This window comes from Helianthus annuus, chromosome 10 (assembly GCF_002127325.2).
Source record: "Helianthus annuus cultivar XRQ/B chromosome 10, HanXRQr2.0-SUNRISE, whole genome shotgun sequence".
NCBI classification, from domain to species: Eukaryota; Viridiplantae; Streptophyta; class Magnoliopsida; order Asterales; family Asteraceae; genus Helianthus; species Helianthus annuus.
The window spans coordinates 101,211,426-101,228,010 of NC_035442.2; the positions used below are offsets into that span (position 1 = coordinate 101,211,426).

Below are 16,585 nucleotides of genomic sequence, written 5' to 3' on the forward strand. Positions count from 1 at the left end.
TGAATAACCGTAAATTTGCTTGAACCATTTTTATGTGTTTGGTTGTCAAACGAAGGAATTTAAATAAATTCTTTGGAATCTTTGACTTGTCGATGTTGTCGCATTTGCCACACTACTACCATCCATCGCGCCAGATCACCCCACCTGTCATCACCGTCGACCCGACCCGAACCACCGCCGAACAACACTATCTTGACCTTACCCGGCGAAATTGACATTGTCTTGATCTACCTAATCTGACAGCTGATATCTTGACTAATGTTGACCCACACCATCTTGACCCGACCCACCCGACATTCATCCGCAATGTCTTGACCCCACCCAGGTTGTCGCCAGTTACAATCAATAGTCCGTGTCGAACTTGGGTTGCGGCCGACAATCACAATCCCGATCGGGTCGGGGTTGTTAGTCTGGGTCTCGGTTGAGTCGTGGCGATGATTAGGGTTGGGTTAGGGCAGTAGTTGGGGGCAACACCAGACATTGATTCGCAACGTCTCGACCTCACTCAGGTCGCCACCAATTACAATCAGTAGTTCGTGTCGCCATTGGGTTGCGGTCGACAATCACGATCCCGGTCAGGTCAGGGTTGTTAGTCCGGGTTTTGGTTGGGTCGTGACGATTATTAGGGTTGCGTTCATGAATGGAATTGAGTATTCAGTTTTGACAAACTTTAATTCTTTCTAAATGTTTAAACTCTAAATCCATTTTCTTCAAGAAAATTTTAGAAATCAAACGCACCCCTAGTGGGTAAAAAAAACAACCCATATCGAAATTATGCTTACATCTTTGAAGCAAACATGTTAAAATTCCACGAGTGGGCCAATGCAGAAAGATAACAACTGATTGATCAGGCGCGACTCCCAGTACCAACCACCAATAACACGTCAGCAATCCCAACGGATTAACCAACGTTGATATTATTCTTCCCTTCACCTCTTCTCTATCCAAAACACTATCCTCTCCTCTCCTCTCCTCTAATGGATGTGAGCACCATCTTCATACCAAAACCTAATCCACATCCATTTTCACCGGCCTTCACCTCTTGCATTTCTCCGGCCATTCAATTACGCTCACAGTTCTTAGGTTCCGAGTTTCGCCGGACTTCTCGCCGCCGAACATGCTGTTGGCTAGGGCTAGGCCTAGGCTTTCATTCGCCGTCGATTACACGTAGGAGGAGGTTTGTGTGTACAACTTCTGCTGCTTTGGGTCCGCAAACGGTTGTTGTTGTCGTCTCGTTTCTTGCTGTTTCTGCTGTTGCAGTTTTCTATTTCAATTATTGTAATCGAAAGCCAACAGATAAGGTAATTCTTATCCGATTATTGTTATTTATACGTAATTGCTATTATCTGTAAGTCAACACTTTGTGTTAGAGTAAGTAGCTGCTTAGTTTTATTCAGTTGGATTTTTATTAATTTTGGAACAATGCTGTCATTTAAGTTGTTTCTCAAAAAAAAAAAAAAAAAAGTTGTTTTTCATTGTTTGATTTTAGCCTGCCTAGATGATAAAGGTTGCATACGAACACGAAAAATTATATCAATTTGGCTGAAGAATTAAGTTTCATCTTCAAATTGTAATTGTAGAAATGGATTTCAGTCCACCGGGTAGCTAACTAGTTCGAATTATGAGCTAGAAGTACAGGTTAACATTATTATGATTGAATAGGTTATTTTCTGTTTTGAGTAAAATTTGACAATAATGCTGTTTATACCACATGATTACAAGCAGAAAATGAGAAAAATCTATCAACCAGACTTGATTCTAGAAAACATCTTTAACTGAGGCAGAGTTATAATAATCTGTCATTACAAGTTTTTTTCTTTCTCTACGGTTTCAAGCTGCAACGTACTTGACTTCCTGATCTTTGATCTTCTATAGATGTAAATTCACTTGTTGCAGTTTGAGTGTAAACTATTTGCTTAGGGGATGTAACAAGGCCGGTCCTAGGTTATGTACATCTAATGTTCAGTTTGATTCTAATCTTATGTGGAAAATATATAAAGTATAAATGTACTTTTGTCTTATACGGAGGTGAATTTTAAGTCTTAAGGTAATCATCAAACTACTTTCCAGTGTCGTGTTATTTTCTATACATAAGGAAACACACATGTTTCTTTACAGAAACCTGCTAATTTGATTAAACAAGTCAAAGTCTGTATGTCTCACTCTCCCCTGTATATGTTAATTATCATGATTCGTTATTAGTACGTCTTCTAGTTCATTTATCGCTTTTTGAGGAAATTGTATTTACAGAGCCCCCGTGTTTGCAAAAGTATCCTTTATTAAGTTAATTTGTCAGTAAATATAAATAACCTCTTATACATAACAATGATCTGTTAAACTGATTCTGAACTGCATTGTGATTGTTTGACCTACTTGTGTATAGTATCAGAGTAAGTCAGCACTTCTTATTGACTTATTTCATATTCGGTTTCGCTCTGTACTAGAACCCATTTCTTAGTTGGTCGTTATGGTGATATATCAAAACTCTTCATGCCAAGCCACAAAAACAAAGGAGAATGAATATGATCTATACATATATCGTGTATATTTTCATATAGATGACCACAGCATTGTTGTTATCTATTGTTTTAGAGTAAAATGCCCTTTTCGTCCCTGAGGTTTGGCCAGTTTTGCGACTTTCGTCCAAAGGTTTGTTTTTCCGCATCTGGATACAAAAGGTTTGAATCTTGCCATTTTCATCCGGCTCGTTTACTCCATCCATTTTTCTCCGTTAAGTCAGGGGTATTTCCGTACTTTTTGCTAACTTAAAGGGCAATTCGGTCTTTTTCACTTTATGTAAAAAGACCAAATACCCTTGAAAAAGACCGAATTGCCCTTTAAGTTAACAAAGAAGACAGAAATACCCCTGACTTAACGGAGAAAAATGGATGGAGTTAACAAGCTGGATGAAAATGGCAGATTTCAAACATTTTGGATCCAGATGCGGAAAAACAAACCTTTGAACGAAAGTCGCAAAACTGGCCAAACCACAAGGACAAAAATGGCATTTTACTCGTTAACAGAAGTGTTATAGATTAGTAGAAATTTTGCTTACTGCACCCAGCTTCTAATATATATCCTGTTTTTGTAGATATCCAAACCGACTAATCAATCAGATTCCCAACAAGGTTCAAGTAATCTAAGCCATACCTTTAACAGTCAAAACTCATCAGACGTTAGTCTCCACGTAAAGAACTCTGATGTGGGGAGTAAAGATATAATTGGGGAGATAAAAGTCTTTAGTCATGATATTCCTGATGAATCAGCACGGGTGCATCATCATGAAACAGTAGTGTTCGATGAAGGGTCTCTAACACATGTTGCATTAGTCTCTTCTAGTTCCAATGTTATTGCTTCTAACAATATAGTATCTCCTGTATCATCCAAGGTTGAACCATCTTATAAAAAAGATGTTATGTTGGAATCATCTTTCGAGGAACCTTCTAATGTTATGGAATTATCATCTCAAGGTAATGTACTGTGTATACCTTCCACAGAAACAAACGCTGTCTGTTTTGATGAAGAACATAAAACCGAGCATGATTCTGAGTTTCCTAAGCTAATGATGGAAAGTGAGTTGATTGCCGCTTCTGTTCCTGCAAATAGTATGGTGGCAGGTGGTAATTTGATTGAAGAGAAAGCCTACGTGCTGACTAAGGAACCTGATGTTAATGGGTATAATTTTCTACCTGTAAAGTACACCCACAATGGCCTACACTCGTTTTACGAGGAAAATCAATATGCAATGAGTTCTATGGAAAATCTTAGTAGTACAAAGGCAATGCCTGAGCTCTCCTCTTTTGGGAACAACGGCTTTTCTTCGTCAACAAGTAGTTCCATATTTCCAAGTGAAAGATTTTCGGCAAAGGACTTTCTTCATGCTGCAGGTTATGTTTAACAGTCATGTATATTTTTGTTTGTGTAAAGTACACGTATGGTCCATGTGATTGACAAAATTTTGGATTTGATCCCTAGCTTTCCAAAAATACATGTCCCTATGTTTTACACTTTGTAACGTATGTAGTCCCTAACTTTTGCCAAAATTACATGGATAGTCTCTGTGGTTTGCACTTTGTAACGCATTTAGTCCCTAACTTGGACCTAGTAAACCTTTAGCTTTGTTAGTTGGGGACTAAATGCGTTACAAAGTACAAACCATAGGGACCATTCTTGTACTTTTGAAAAACTAGGGACCAAATCCAAAATTTTGGTTAACCATAGGGACCATCCACCATCCATGTAATTTACTCTTTTTGTTATTTTTTGTATTGGAAAACTATATTTTGCCCATTTTTGAATCTTTGTTAATTTATCTTGACGTGAGAGTTCAATTTATTTCCAGAAAAGTTCGAGGCTAAGTTACCTAACGAAAAATCTGAAAACGGCTCTCTTAATGGAAAGAGAGAGTTTTGGAAGAAAGATGCGTCTTCTAATGACAAAGCAAAATCTATGCTGACTAAGAAGGACCTAAAAGCTTTGTTCCATATTAAGAAAGAAGGAAGCACCGTACAGTACGCTTCACAGCAGTTACGTGCTTACCATCGCTTTCTTAAAGAGGGCAGGTAACACTCTTGTTTTATAAGTTCTACTATAGTTCCATTATTTTTATTTCATCAAGTCCCAGTATCTCTAAACTTGTTTTCATAAAAGACGCTGAGCCGCTCCATTTTTGCTTAATATGTTTACACTACATTTTTATTTTTCTGTTGTAGGTTAACTGAAAGCTTAGAAAAGCTTGAATATCTTGAAAGAAAAGGTTTATTAGACATGAATAATGTAAGGCCGCCTCTTTTTAACCATCAACTGAATGGTCTTCAAATTAGTTTTTTGTTTTTTTTATTTGATAACTAATGCTACAAAATATGATGGATTTAGGTTTATCATATGGGGTTTATCCAAGTGTGTAGAAGTCAGAAAGCTGTGAAGGAAGCTTTTCGTTTTGTCAGGCTCATACCAAACCCGACTTTGAGCACATTTAACATGCTTATGTCTGTTTGTGCATGCTCTCTAGATTTAGATGGTACCTTTCTTTGAATGGTTTTCTTGTATTTTCAATTATTTATGACAAAACTGGGATATACGGTTAGCATGTATTTTTCTACTCACGTTATCTTCCTATTTTCATGGTATTATATATTGTAGGAGCTTTTGAGGTTTTGAAACTAGTCCAGAAAGCTGGATTAAGAGCTGACTGTAAGCTATACACTACTTTAATATCAACTTGTGCTAGGAGTAAAAAGGTTGATACAATGTTTAAGGTATGTTTTCTTTCCTGTTTATGACAACTTTGTTGGCATTTTTTCGGTCCCAATAAGGAAAATAAAATTGTACTTCAGCTCACGTGTCATTCTTTGGATCCATTTACTTTTTGGTTTTCCCGTCTCTTTCTGCTACTTAATTATTGATACTTATATTTTTTAATTAAAGATAGTTATTATATCATTAACCAAATGAATTTAGTATGAAATTATTTTTTGATTTTTTAAAAATAAACTTATACTTTTTACTTACAAGTTTCACAAAATTCAAAATTATGTTGGTTAAAATACTAAAAAACAAAGAATAAGGATGATAATTGTTTTTGTGAGTGATTTATAAAAATTTTCAAATATTTAAGGTGACTGGATGAAAAAAAAAAAACGGTAAAATTACTCTATGTTAAATGATAAAAAAATAGGTGATATTAAAAAATGAAAGTTAAAACCCGGTTGAAGAAAATAATGTTTTAAAAATTAACTTAACAAAATTTGTAATTGTCACATCAATTTTCATTTTATTAGTATAATACATGGTTTTATTCAATTGTGCATTGCATATATTTTTGTAAAACATAACTTTTTATTACCAATTATATAACAGTACATCTATCAACCTGTGTAATATATGGGATTATAACCTAGTGATAATTATATAGTAGTTTCAGTTACATAGTATGCGTTACCATTCTAGGTTTTCCATGAAATGGTCAACTTTGGAGTGGAGCCAAGCGTTCACACATACGGTGCACTTATTGATGGCTGTGCTAAAGCTGGGCAAGTTGCAAAGGCGTTTGGTGCCTATGGTATTATGAGGTCAAAGGTATGCGTATAATGTTTCCCTCTGGCCACACCTTTTCATCTTATACAACATAGACACTTTCAATTGTCAGTTTGTTATTTGACTTTTTTCCTGCTTTATTGTACTTATAGAGTTGATTTATACATGCATGCAGTAGAATGTGAAACCAGACCGAGTTGTATTCAATGCGCTTATCAGTGCATGCGGTGAATCAGGAGCCGTTGATCGAGCATTTGATGTATTATCCGAAATGAGATCCGAGACACATCCTATAGATCCAGATCATGTCACTGTTGGTGCCCTGATTAAAGCATGTTCAAATGCTGGTCAGGTTAGACAATTCATTATTTTTCTTCTTCTTTATTTATCTTTCAATAAATTTATGTTAGTAACATTTCCTTTTTTAGATTGAACGAGCCATAGAGATATATGGCATGATTAAAGAATTCAACATCAAAGGCACTCCTGAAGTTTACACCATCGCTGTCAATAGTTGCAGCGGAAACGGTGATTGGGAGTTTGCGTGCAGTGTGTATAATGATATGACCGAAAAAGGGATTGTCCCAGATGAGGTATCTATCTCTCTTAATAGCTTTATTTGTTTGAAATTTTTATAAATGACTATGTAAAAGAAGTTTTTTTTTTTTTTTTTTGCAGATGTTTTTTAGTGCGTTGATAGATGTGGCAGGACATGCTGGGAAGCTGGATGCTTCGTTTGAAATTTTACAAGAAGCCAGGAGTAAAGGAATAGATGTCGGGATTGTATCGTATAGCTCATTGATGGGAGCATGTAGCAATGTAAGTGTTAATCGTACAAAGTTCATATTACTTTTGGCCTGATGTTAACTACATTCAGTAATATTTGCGAACCACCATTGTTTTGATCTGCGAAGTGTATATATTAACTTTTTAGTGAACATCGTTTTAGGTTATTCTTGTTGATATCCTAAAATTTTGATATTGTTGTTTTTTATGATACGCAACTAGTTTGTATAGTGTTGAAATATTTGCCAATCACATGTCCAGGCAAGAAACTGGAGGAAGGCACTGGAGTTATATGAAGATGTCATAGAGATGAGGATGAAACCATCAGTTTCAATGATAAATGCATTAATTACTGCCTTGTGTAAGTGTATTTTGCTTCCTCGTCACTTCCCACATGTATAAATAATTACCTTATGGTGGCAAATTTGAAGATATATGAGTATGTTTTTTAACTACTTTTTTAGATGTGAGTACATTTTTCGAAAATAAATTCTAAAACACAGGATACTATATAATGAAACATGATTCATTTTTCAAATTTGCAATTTTCAAATATGTCAAATTTGCATATTACTATATAATAATACACGTCTTGATAAATTTGTTGGATATCATGCTGCAGGCGATGGCGATCAGCTGTCTAAGGCTATGGAAATTCTGTCAGAAATGAAAAAATTAGGCTTACGCCCCAACTCCGCCACGTACTCCATTCTGTTGGTGGCAAGTGAAAGGTAATTTCTAAAAACTTCAAAAATACTCTCATGGGTCAATTTATCTTAATATTCTGTCCGCGCGTGTTTATTACAGAAAGGATGATCTTGAAGTTGGTCTTATGCTACTTTCTCAAGCAAAAAAGGATGCCATTTCACCAAATCTTGTCATGTGCAGGTGTTTAATTGGTAAGCTGATATATGCTCTTATATATGTATGTACTTTTTATTGTATTTAATTAATTGTGCCTAATTTGTGATCTTGAAGCTTTGTGTTACCGGAGATTTGAGAAAGCCCGTATGGTTGGTGAGCCCATTTTGTCTTTTGACTCACAACGGATACTGGTAAACAGTAAATGGTAAACCTCTTGTAAAATACTACAAGTATTGATATTCTATTACGTGTATCAGTGATATATAAAAACATTTAAAAAGATAACACAAGTATTGAAATCGGGTTGTTTGCAGGACGGCATTAGTTTTGATGGTATATAGAGAAACAATTAAGGCCGGTGTTGTTCCAGGGATAGAAGAACTTTCGCAAGTCTTAGGATGTCTACGGCTCCCTCACGACTTGTCCTTAAAAGCCAGACTGATTGAGAATCTCGGAGTAATTACAGAAACGTCAAAAGGATCAAATCTCTGTTCTTTGATTGATGGATTTGGGGAATACGATCCGCGCGCCTTTTCTTTGCTTGAGGAAGCTGCTTCACTTGGAATTGTTCCTTCTGTTTCTTTAAAAGAAAGTCCAATAGTCGTTGATGTGACAAAATTACCATTGTATACCGCTGAGGTGAGCGTTTATTATTATTATTTATTTATTTTAATTGAGCTAAAGATTCTTTTTAAATTATGCTTATGCTCAAATTAGTTATGGGTTGTATTCAAACTCTGCAGGTTTATTTCTTGACAGTCTTGAAAGGTCTTAAGCATCGGCTGGCTGCTGGTAACATTGACATGCTTCGTTTAGTTCATATTTTTATAACAGTAAAAAAGGAAATCAAATCCTGTAGTTATTTTTAGGCATTGATATTGTGGTAACATACTAATAATCTGTTGGTTCTTACTTATATACATTTGGTTGATATTAAATTGCATTTTCAGGTGTGAAATTGCCCAATTTAAGCATCTTGCTGCCTATAGTAAAGACACAAATCAAGGCGCCCATGGGAGATAAAACAATGAATGTTGCAGGAAGGTGAGTATGCTCTTTCTTTCTTTCTTTCTTTTTTAAAATTTTGATCTAATTATTTTAACCTCTTTTAATGATTTATCTATTTATACTGGCTGACATGCTGTTTTGAATAACAGAGTGACCCAGGGTATTTCAGCATTACTGAGAAGGCTAAGGATTTCATACATAGGAAACGAGTCGTTTGGAAAAATAAGAATTAATGGGGTGGTTGCGAAGAAGTGGCTTTCACCAAAGCTTTCTTCTCCTTATGGTGGAAAACCGACAGATTTTGGATCATCCAACTCACGTTTGGGTAAAGGAATTAGCGATCAGCAGCGTCACATTCGAAGCGGCAATTTGTCTTTTGAATAATTTTGTATCATATTTTTTTTTTCCTCGGCCGTATAAATATTCAAGCATACGTGTGTGCAGGCAGGCAGGCATGCATCATAACTAATCATTAGCTCCTTCTGTGTTTGTTTAAGTCGGCGGACATTGAAGTAGGTTGTATGTATAATTTGTCTATCATATAGAGTTTTGGTACTTAGGTTTTATATAAAGTTTACCTATGAGACCTTAGCCTGGTGCCATTGAATAGAACATATAAAGGTGTTGTATGTTATACGTGTGTGCACATTTATTGTTGATGGCATTCCATTTATATCTTGGTGCTCTATACCTTGGTAGTTGGTTGTTGGCTCTACTAAAAAATTATTTACTGTATGGACTATTATTGTCCAACTTGCCCATTAAAAGCTCACGTATTTGTTTTTATTGACCAAGTGAAAACTTTGACGACGTTAGTAATCATGGATTGCTCTCACTCAGACACAATGTTGAATTCTCATTCACAACCAATGGGTCCAATACGCGTTGAAACATACTCTCTAACATTAAAACAGATGGCTCAAACTGAAACACTCACAAAAATCAACCCCAGTTTAAACAACAATTGTTTTTAACACTTCAATCACTACGAACAAAAGGACTTTTGGAATATATCGAACGAGACTATATAGTTAGTGTGTGTATATATATGACTATAATATCTTTCGGAGCAGGCTTTTGATCTGATTTGTACCCCACAATGTCTGTAAATTAACATTGTGATTAGTTTTAAAAGTCTTAATATTTTGAAAAGTTTGTCAATTTACATGTAATTTGAGAAAAAGAAAAGTAATGTAATATAATATAACGTGCAATTGAATCCCATTTGTTTTAGTTAATTCAAAGAGAATATTCTTTCTAGCCAAAACATTTATACGATCAACATGCTTCTTTTAAAAACCATTTAGTCACTATCCAAATTATTATGCATAATTCTAATCGATCATGGGTATGTTTGACAAAAGTAGCTGGTGGCTGGTGGTTGAAAGCTGTTAGCTGGTGGGTGGAAGCTGGTAGCTAGTAGCTGTAGCTTTTTAGATATATTTGGTGTTTGACATAGTAGCTGGAGCTTTTAATAAAATGTATAAAATGACAAAAATGGACATAACTAAAAATTTAAAAAGATTGTGCATTAAAAAGTTCATTATCTTTAGAGGTTAAAATAATCATTTTTTTCCCTAAAAGATTGTAGCTCCTTCTAAATGCTACTAGTAGGAGCGTTCAACCAAAAGATTCAACCTCCTAACCTAAAAGCTTTAAGCTACTTCAACCAAACAAGACTTTTTATTGAGTATGAGTTTTTGCTTAAAAGCTTAAAGGTAGAATCTCCTAAAAGCTTCATACCAAACATACCCCATATATCGTGATTAAGCAAATTCATCATCGATAAAAAATGACACTGGGAAAATGACATACAGCTTACAAGGTTAATATGTTGTGTATATAAGTAGGGCTGACATATCGTGTATACCCGTACCCGATAAGACACGACACGATAAGACACGATACACGAAAGGCCATACACGAACACGACACGATAAGATTTCGTGTCCTTTTTTTCAAACACGAACACGACACGAACACGACACGATATACACAAAAATTACCTGTTAATACCTGTTAACGAACACTAAAATAATCACATATTTAGAACCTGTTTAGTGAAACAAAACTCGCCAAAAGACATCAAAACAGTGAAGCACTGTTGTGAATTCCTAATTTCCTATAAACAAAACATAAACTATATGCTTATGCATCAAAACATAGTTGTCAATTCCTCATAGTTGACACTTAGTCATTTACAGAAAGACATCAAAACAGTATATACAAAACATAAACTATAAAGCATAAACTATATACAAAACAGTATCGACTCCATCTGATACTTGATATGGATTAAATAGCTTTGAATATTAGAACAGGGGTTTGCTTGTAATAAGTAGATAAGTCAGGGACTAATAGTGTAAAATTGTAACAAAACAGTTAGGAATCGTTGTATCCGTTATATACCGTTAGTAGTTAATGAGATGGGTATTGTTGATTGAGCTAATTCTTCTCTCTGTTGTTCTTCTTCATTTCTGCACGTATCAATTGGTATCAGAGCACCGATTCTCGGCCGTTCTGCAACCAAATTGAGTGAATTCATTTCAAAACCAGTAGAATTGATTAATTGTTCGATCAATTCTGTCCGTATTCTTTCGATTCGTGAATTGATCATTGTTTCGGTCAATTCTGTCCATTCAATCGGAATTAATCAGTTGATTGATTAATTCATCCATATTCAAGATGGCTACTCGTAATCAAACTGAGTTGGAGAAGGTGATTAAAGAACACTCTACCTCACTATTGAAATTTGAAGCATTTGTTGAGAAAGCTGAGAAATCCTTCACGGATATCAAACAAATTCTTGATAAATTGACTAATAATCAAGTGAGATCTGATGGGGAATATTCAACATCACAAGGAGAAATCAATAGCAACACAAGAACCGATCGTTTATATCGTTTGGGTAAGATAGAATTTCCAAAATTTAATGGGTCGGAAGTAGAAGACTGGATCTGTAGATGCGAGCACTTCTTTGACGTTGATGACACTCCAGAAAGTTTTAAGGTGAGGTATGCTGCCATCAATTTGGAAGGAAAAGCCATGAAGTGGCATTCTGCTTATATCAAAACACTGGTCAAGCCAATTGCGGAGGTAACTTGGTCTGAATACTCTAACACTATTATTGATCGTTTCTCTACCAATCTTTTCCATGATGCAATGGGGTTATTAACCTCTACGGTTCAAGTTGGGTCTTTAGAGGAATATTGTGAAAAGTTTGATGAGAATCTTTTGAGAGTTACTATATGTGAGGAGTATGCTGTTAGTATCTTTTTAAATGGGTTGAAACCAGAATTAGGGTGTCCTGTGAGGATGTTTGAACCAAAGTCTATGAAAGAAGCCTATAAGTTTGCTAAGAAACAAGATGCAGCAAATCGTACCCTATTGGCTAAGTCTAAATTTCACTATAACCATAGTGGGAAATATTACCCTCCAAATACAACTACTCAAGCCCATTCTATTCACAACCCTGCTCCTATTTCAACTATTAAACCACCAGCTAACACATCTCATCTACCTTTACTACCTTCTCCCACCACTCCAAAAATTACTAACACCAAATCATTGACCACTAAAGAAATGGCTGCTAAAAGATCAAGGGGGGAATGTTTTTGGTGCAATGATAAATTCACTCCCACACACAAATGCCCAAATAAACAATTGTTTAGTATTAAGTTGATAGGGAATGATGAAGAGGAAGCAGAAGGGTCAGAGGTTACTGAGACAGTCATAGATACTACTACAGCAGACCCACTTATTTCGATACATGCTTTAATGGGGGTACCTTCTTTTTCCACCATGCAAGTGGTTGGCAACATTGGTACTAAGCAGTTACAAACATTGGTGGATTCAGGTTCTACACATAACTTTCTTAATGAGAAGTTGGCTAAGAAGCTTAGTTGCCCTTTAACTGACATTAAACCTATGAGGGTTGGGGTAGCAAATGGGATTCCTATCATTTGTAACAAAATCTGCCATGATTTCCAGTGGCAAATGCAAGGATTGTGGTTTAAAGCTGATGTGCTGGTAATTCCATTAGATACATATGATATGGTGCTTGGAATCCAATGGTTATTACCCTTAGGGGATATTGTCTGGAATTTCAAGGAACTAACTATGCAGTTCCAAGTGGAAAATGAAGTGTATCAATTAAAGGGCAGTCAAACAAATAAGGTGACACTTTGCTCAATGCAGACTATGAATGAGCTTCTTCATAATGAAGCACAAGTGTTACAAGGTCAATTGTTCAGTTTGCAAATGTCAGGAGGTGAAGAGGGCCAATTTCAGCATAAGACTATAATTCATAATACAGACCAGATGGATGCTATTGAAACCTTATTAGAGTCTTTTGCAGATGTGTTTAGAGTGCCTACATCTCTACCACCCTCTAGGCCATATGATCACAAAATTATGCTCAAAGATGAATCTATGGTGATCAATTTGAAACCCTATAGATATCAAATGGCACAGAAAGATGTAATAGAATCTATGACCAGAGAGTTGTTAGAAACTGGAGTCATAAGAGACAACACTAGCCCTTTTGCAGCTCCAGTAGTGTTGGTCAAGAAGAAAGATGGGAGTTGGAGGATGTGCATTGACTATAGGAGATTGAATGAAGCCACTGTTAAGAACAGCTTTCCTATTCCTTTAATAGAAGAGCTGTTAGATGAGTTGGGTGGGTCCTCTATTTTTTCTAAATTGGATCTAAGGTCTGGTTACCATCAAATCCGAATGAACCCTGCTGATGTGCATAAAACTGCATTCAGGACACATGAGGGCCACTTTGAATTTTTGGTTATGCCCTTTGGGCTAACAAATGCTCCTGCCACATTTCAAGCCTTGATGAATCACACATTTAAACCTTTATTGAGGAAATCTGTGTTGGTATTTTTTGATGACATACTGGTTTTCAGCAAAGATTTGGAACAACATCTTATTCATCTTAGAGAGGTTTTGGAACTGCTAAGAGCTACTCAACTGTATGCTAAAAAGAGTAAATGTTCTTTTGGTGGAAGATCAGTTGAATATTTGGGGCACATCATTACGAGTGAAGGGGTATCAACAGATCCTAAGAAGTTAGTAGCTATACAAGAGTGGCCTACACCTAACAACATTAAGCAGCTAAGAGGGTTTTTGGGGTTATCTGGGTACTATAGAAGATTTATTCAATCTTATGGGATCTTAGCCAAGCCCTTTGACAAATCTGTTGAAAAAAGATAGTTTTTTGTGGAATGAGGAGGCTGAGCAGGCTTTTGTACTCTTGAAAGAAGCTTTGTGTTCTCCACTAGTGTTAGCATTACCTGATTATTCAAAACCTTTTATTTTAGAGACAGATGCATCTTCTAAGGGAATTGGTGCAGTCCTGATGCAGGATTCTCATCCATTAGCTTTCATCAGCAAAGCTCTGTCACCAAGACAACAGGCCTTCTCTGTCTATGAAAAAGAACTATTGGCCATCATTTTTGCTGTTAAGCATTGGCAACACTACTTGGCTATGGGTCACTTTATCATAAGAACTGACCAGAAAAGTCTTAAACACCTGCTGGAACAGAAACTGACTACACCATTGCAGCATGTTTGGCTATCAAAGTTGATGGGCTTTGATTATGAAATTGTGTATAAAAAAGGTATTGAGAATAAAGTGGCTGATGCTTTATCCAGAGTTCAGGGTCCTACATTGTTCACTATTACAGTTTCCACATTAAGCCCTGTATTGTTTGATAAGATAAAGGAATCGTGGGAAGAAGACACTGAGTTGTTTAACAAGCTGCAAAAATTGAAGGCTGGGGATCAAATAAAACACTATCATTGGGATGGAACCTTGTTTACAAAGAAAGGGAAGGTTTTGATTGGGAAGAATGGGAGGTTACAGGAAGAGATCATTATGTTGTGTCATGATTCAGCCATGGGGGGACATTCAGGAGTACATGCTACTATTCAAAGAGTTAGAAGCATGTTCAGATGGAAGGGTCTGAATAAACAGGTTAGACAACACATAAGAGCCTGTAATATTTGCCAAAGGACAAAAGTGGAAAATGTGGCCTATCTAGGACTGATGCAGCCTCTTCCCATTCCTAAATATGTCTTTTCAGACATATCTATGGATTTTGTGGGTGGGTTTCCAAAGACACAAGGCAAAGATACCATTTTAGTGATCGTTGATAGGCTCACTAAATATGGTCACTTCATCCCATTAGGTCATCCTTACACTGCAGAAAGTGTGGCTCAATTATTCCTTGATCATGTTTTTAAACTGCATGGGTGGCCTAATACTATTGTCTCAGACAGGGATCCGGTTTTCATAAGCAGTTTTTGGAAGGCTTTTACTAAAATGCAAGGCATCCAGTTAGCCTTATCCACTGCCTACCATCCTCAGTCTGATGGTCAGACGGAAGTAGTTAACAGATGCATTGAGTCTTACTTGAGAAGTATGACTTTGGCAACAAATACTTCCTGGTTGAAATGGGTCTCATTAGCTGAATATTGGTACAACACAAATTTTCACACTTCTATCAACACAACTCCATTTCAGGCCTTATATGGATACCCTCCTCCTATATTCATTCCCTATATTCCTAAGGATTGTTCTCATGAGGCAGTAGATCAGTTGTATATTGAAAGAGAAGGGGTTATTAAGGAATTGAAACATTCCTTGTCTCGTGCTCAGAATCGAATGAAACAGCTGGCAGATAGGAAGAGACTCGAAAGGGAATTTGCTGTAGGTGATTGGGTGTTCCTCAAGCTTAGACCTTTCTGTCAGAATTCTCTTAAAAACTTCAAGCCAAACAAACTCAGCCCTAAATACTATGGTCCTTTTTTAATTGTGGAAAAAATAGGGAAGGTTGCATATAGATTGGATTTACCTGCAGAAGCACAAATGCATCCAACTTTTCATGTATCCTTGCTCAAGCTGGCAAAAGGGGATCATTCTCAGATCATTCCTCTTCCAAAGCAACCCAGATTTATGTTCATTCCGGCTACAATAATTGATAAACGAATGGTGAAACGTCATAATCGAGCAAGAGTAGAAGTTTTAATTAGATGGCAGGATTTACCAGTGGCAGATGCGACTTGGGAAGATTTAGCTGAAATGCAAGCCAGATTTCCTGAATTTGATTTCAATTTTGTGGGCAAAATTTCTTAAAGGGGGGAGTATTGATATGGATTAAATAGCTTTGAATATTAGAACAGGGGTTTGCTTGTAATAAGTAGATAAGTCAGGGACTAATAGTGTAAAATTGTAACAAAACAGTTAGGAATCGTTGTATCCGTTATATACCGTTAGTAGTTAATGAGATGGGTATTGTTGATTGAGCTAATTCTTCTCTCTGTTGTTCTTCTTCATTTCTGCACGTATCAATACTACAGACTCGAAATTAAATAGGATCCGGTAAGTAAACAAGACTCGAAATTTAACAAAACAGTATCGAATCCATCTGATACTACAGTACATAAATTACCTTTTTTTTGAAACAAGACTCAAAATTAAACAGGATCCAGTAATTGGGAGCGGCTGTGCGTCGTGGATGAGCGGCGGTGGATGCAGGCGTGGTGGATGACCGGCGTGGTGGATGAGCGGCGGTGGATGACCGGCAGTGGCACTGGATCATGATGATGTCGGTGAAATACTTGAGAGAGATGAGAGAGATTAGGTCATTAGGGTTTCTTTTTTTTTTTTTTTAACTAAAGAAGATTCAGAGCACGTTCCATCTGTTTGAGTAAATGAGTACTGGCATATTTTTTATTTAATTAAAAGTAAAATCTTAACATGTCTTAATAGGTACATAACAGGTAAACAGGTATCTAACCTGTTTAGATACGAAAATTAACAGGTTGTTTCGTGTCTACCTGTTTAGTACACGATACCTGTTAAGGTCATACACGATAC

General features: G+C 36.3%; 1 protein-coding gene across 1 annotated transcript; it reads left to right on the forward strand.

Annotated features, from left to right (window-relative positions):
- The first annotated feature begins 925 nt into the window (after positions 1-925).
- On the forward strand, positions 926-9,379 carry LOC110885225 (pentatricopeptide repeat-containing protein MRL1, chloroplastic). Its single transcript, XM_022132913.2, has 18 exons — positions 926-1,301; positions 3,092-3,887; positions 4,343-4,562; positions 4,713-4,776; positions 4,876-5,020; positions 5,143-5,258; positions 5,950-6,078; positions 6,215-6,388; positions 6,465-6,629; positions 6,715-6,855; positions 7,084-7,183; positions 7,445-7,553; positions 7,630-7,721; positions 7,801-7,891; positions 8,001-8,325; positions 8,430-8,478; positions 8,637-8,730; positions 8,844-9,379. The coding sequence occupies exons 1-18, from the start codon at positions 978-980 to the stop codon at positions 9,076-9,078; spliced, it is 3,369 nt and encodes a 1,122-aa protein (XP_021988605.1). The 5' UTR covers positions 926-977; the 3' UTR covers positions 9,079-9,379.
- The last annotated feature ends 7,206 nt before the right edge of the window (positions 9,380-16,585 follow it).

What these genes read in the sequence shown, in the direction of transcription:
- LOC110885225 (XM_022132913.2), top strand. Translation starts at nt 978, where the DNA reads ATGGATGTGAGCACCATCTTCATACCAAAACCTAATCCACATCCATTT. An exon ending in ATCGAAAGCCAACAGATAAG is followed by an intron (nt 1,302 to 3,091) that starts GTAATTCTTATC and finishes CTGTTTTTGTAG; the next exon opens with ATATCCAAACCGACTAATCA. An exon ending in GGACTTTCTTCATGCTGCAG is followed by an intron (nt 3,888 to 4,342) that starts GTTATGTTTAAC and finishes ATTTATTTCCAG; the next exon opens with AAAAGTTCGAGGCTAAGTTA.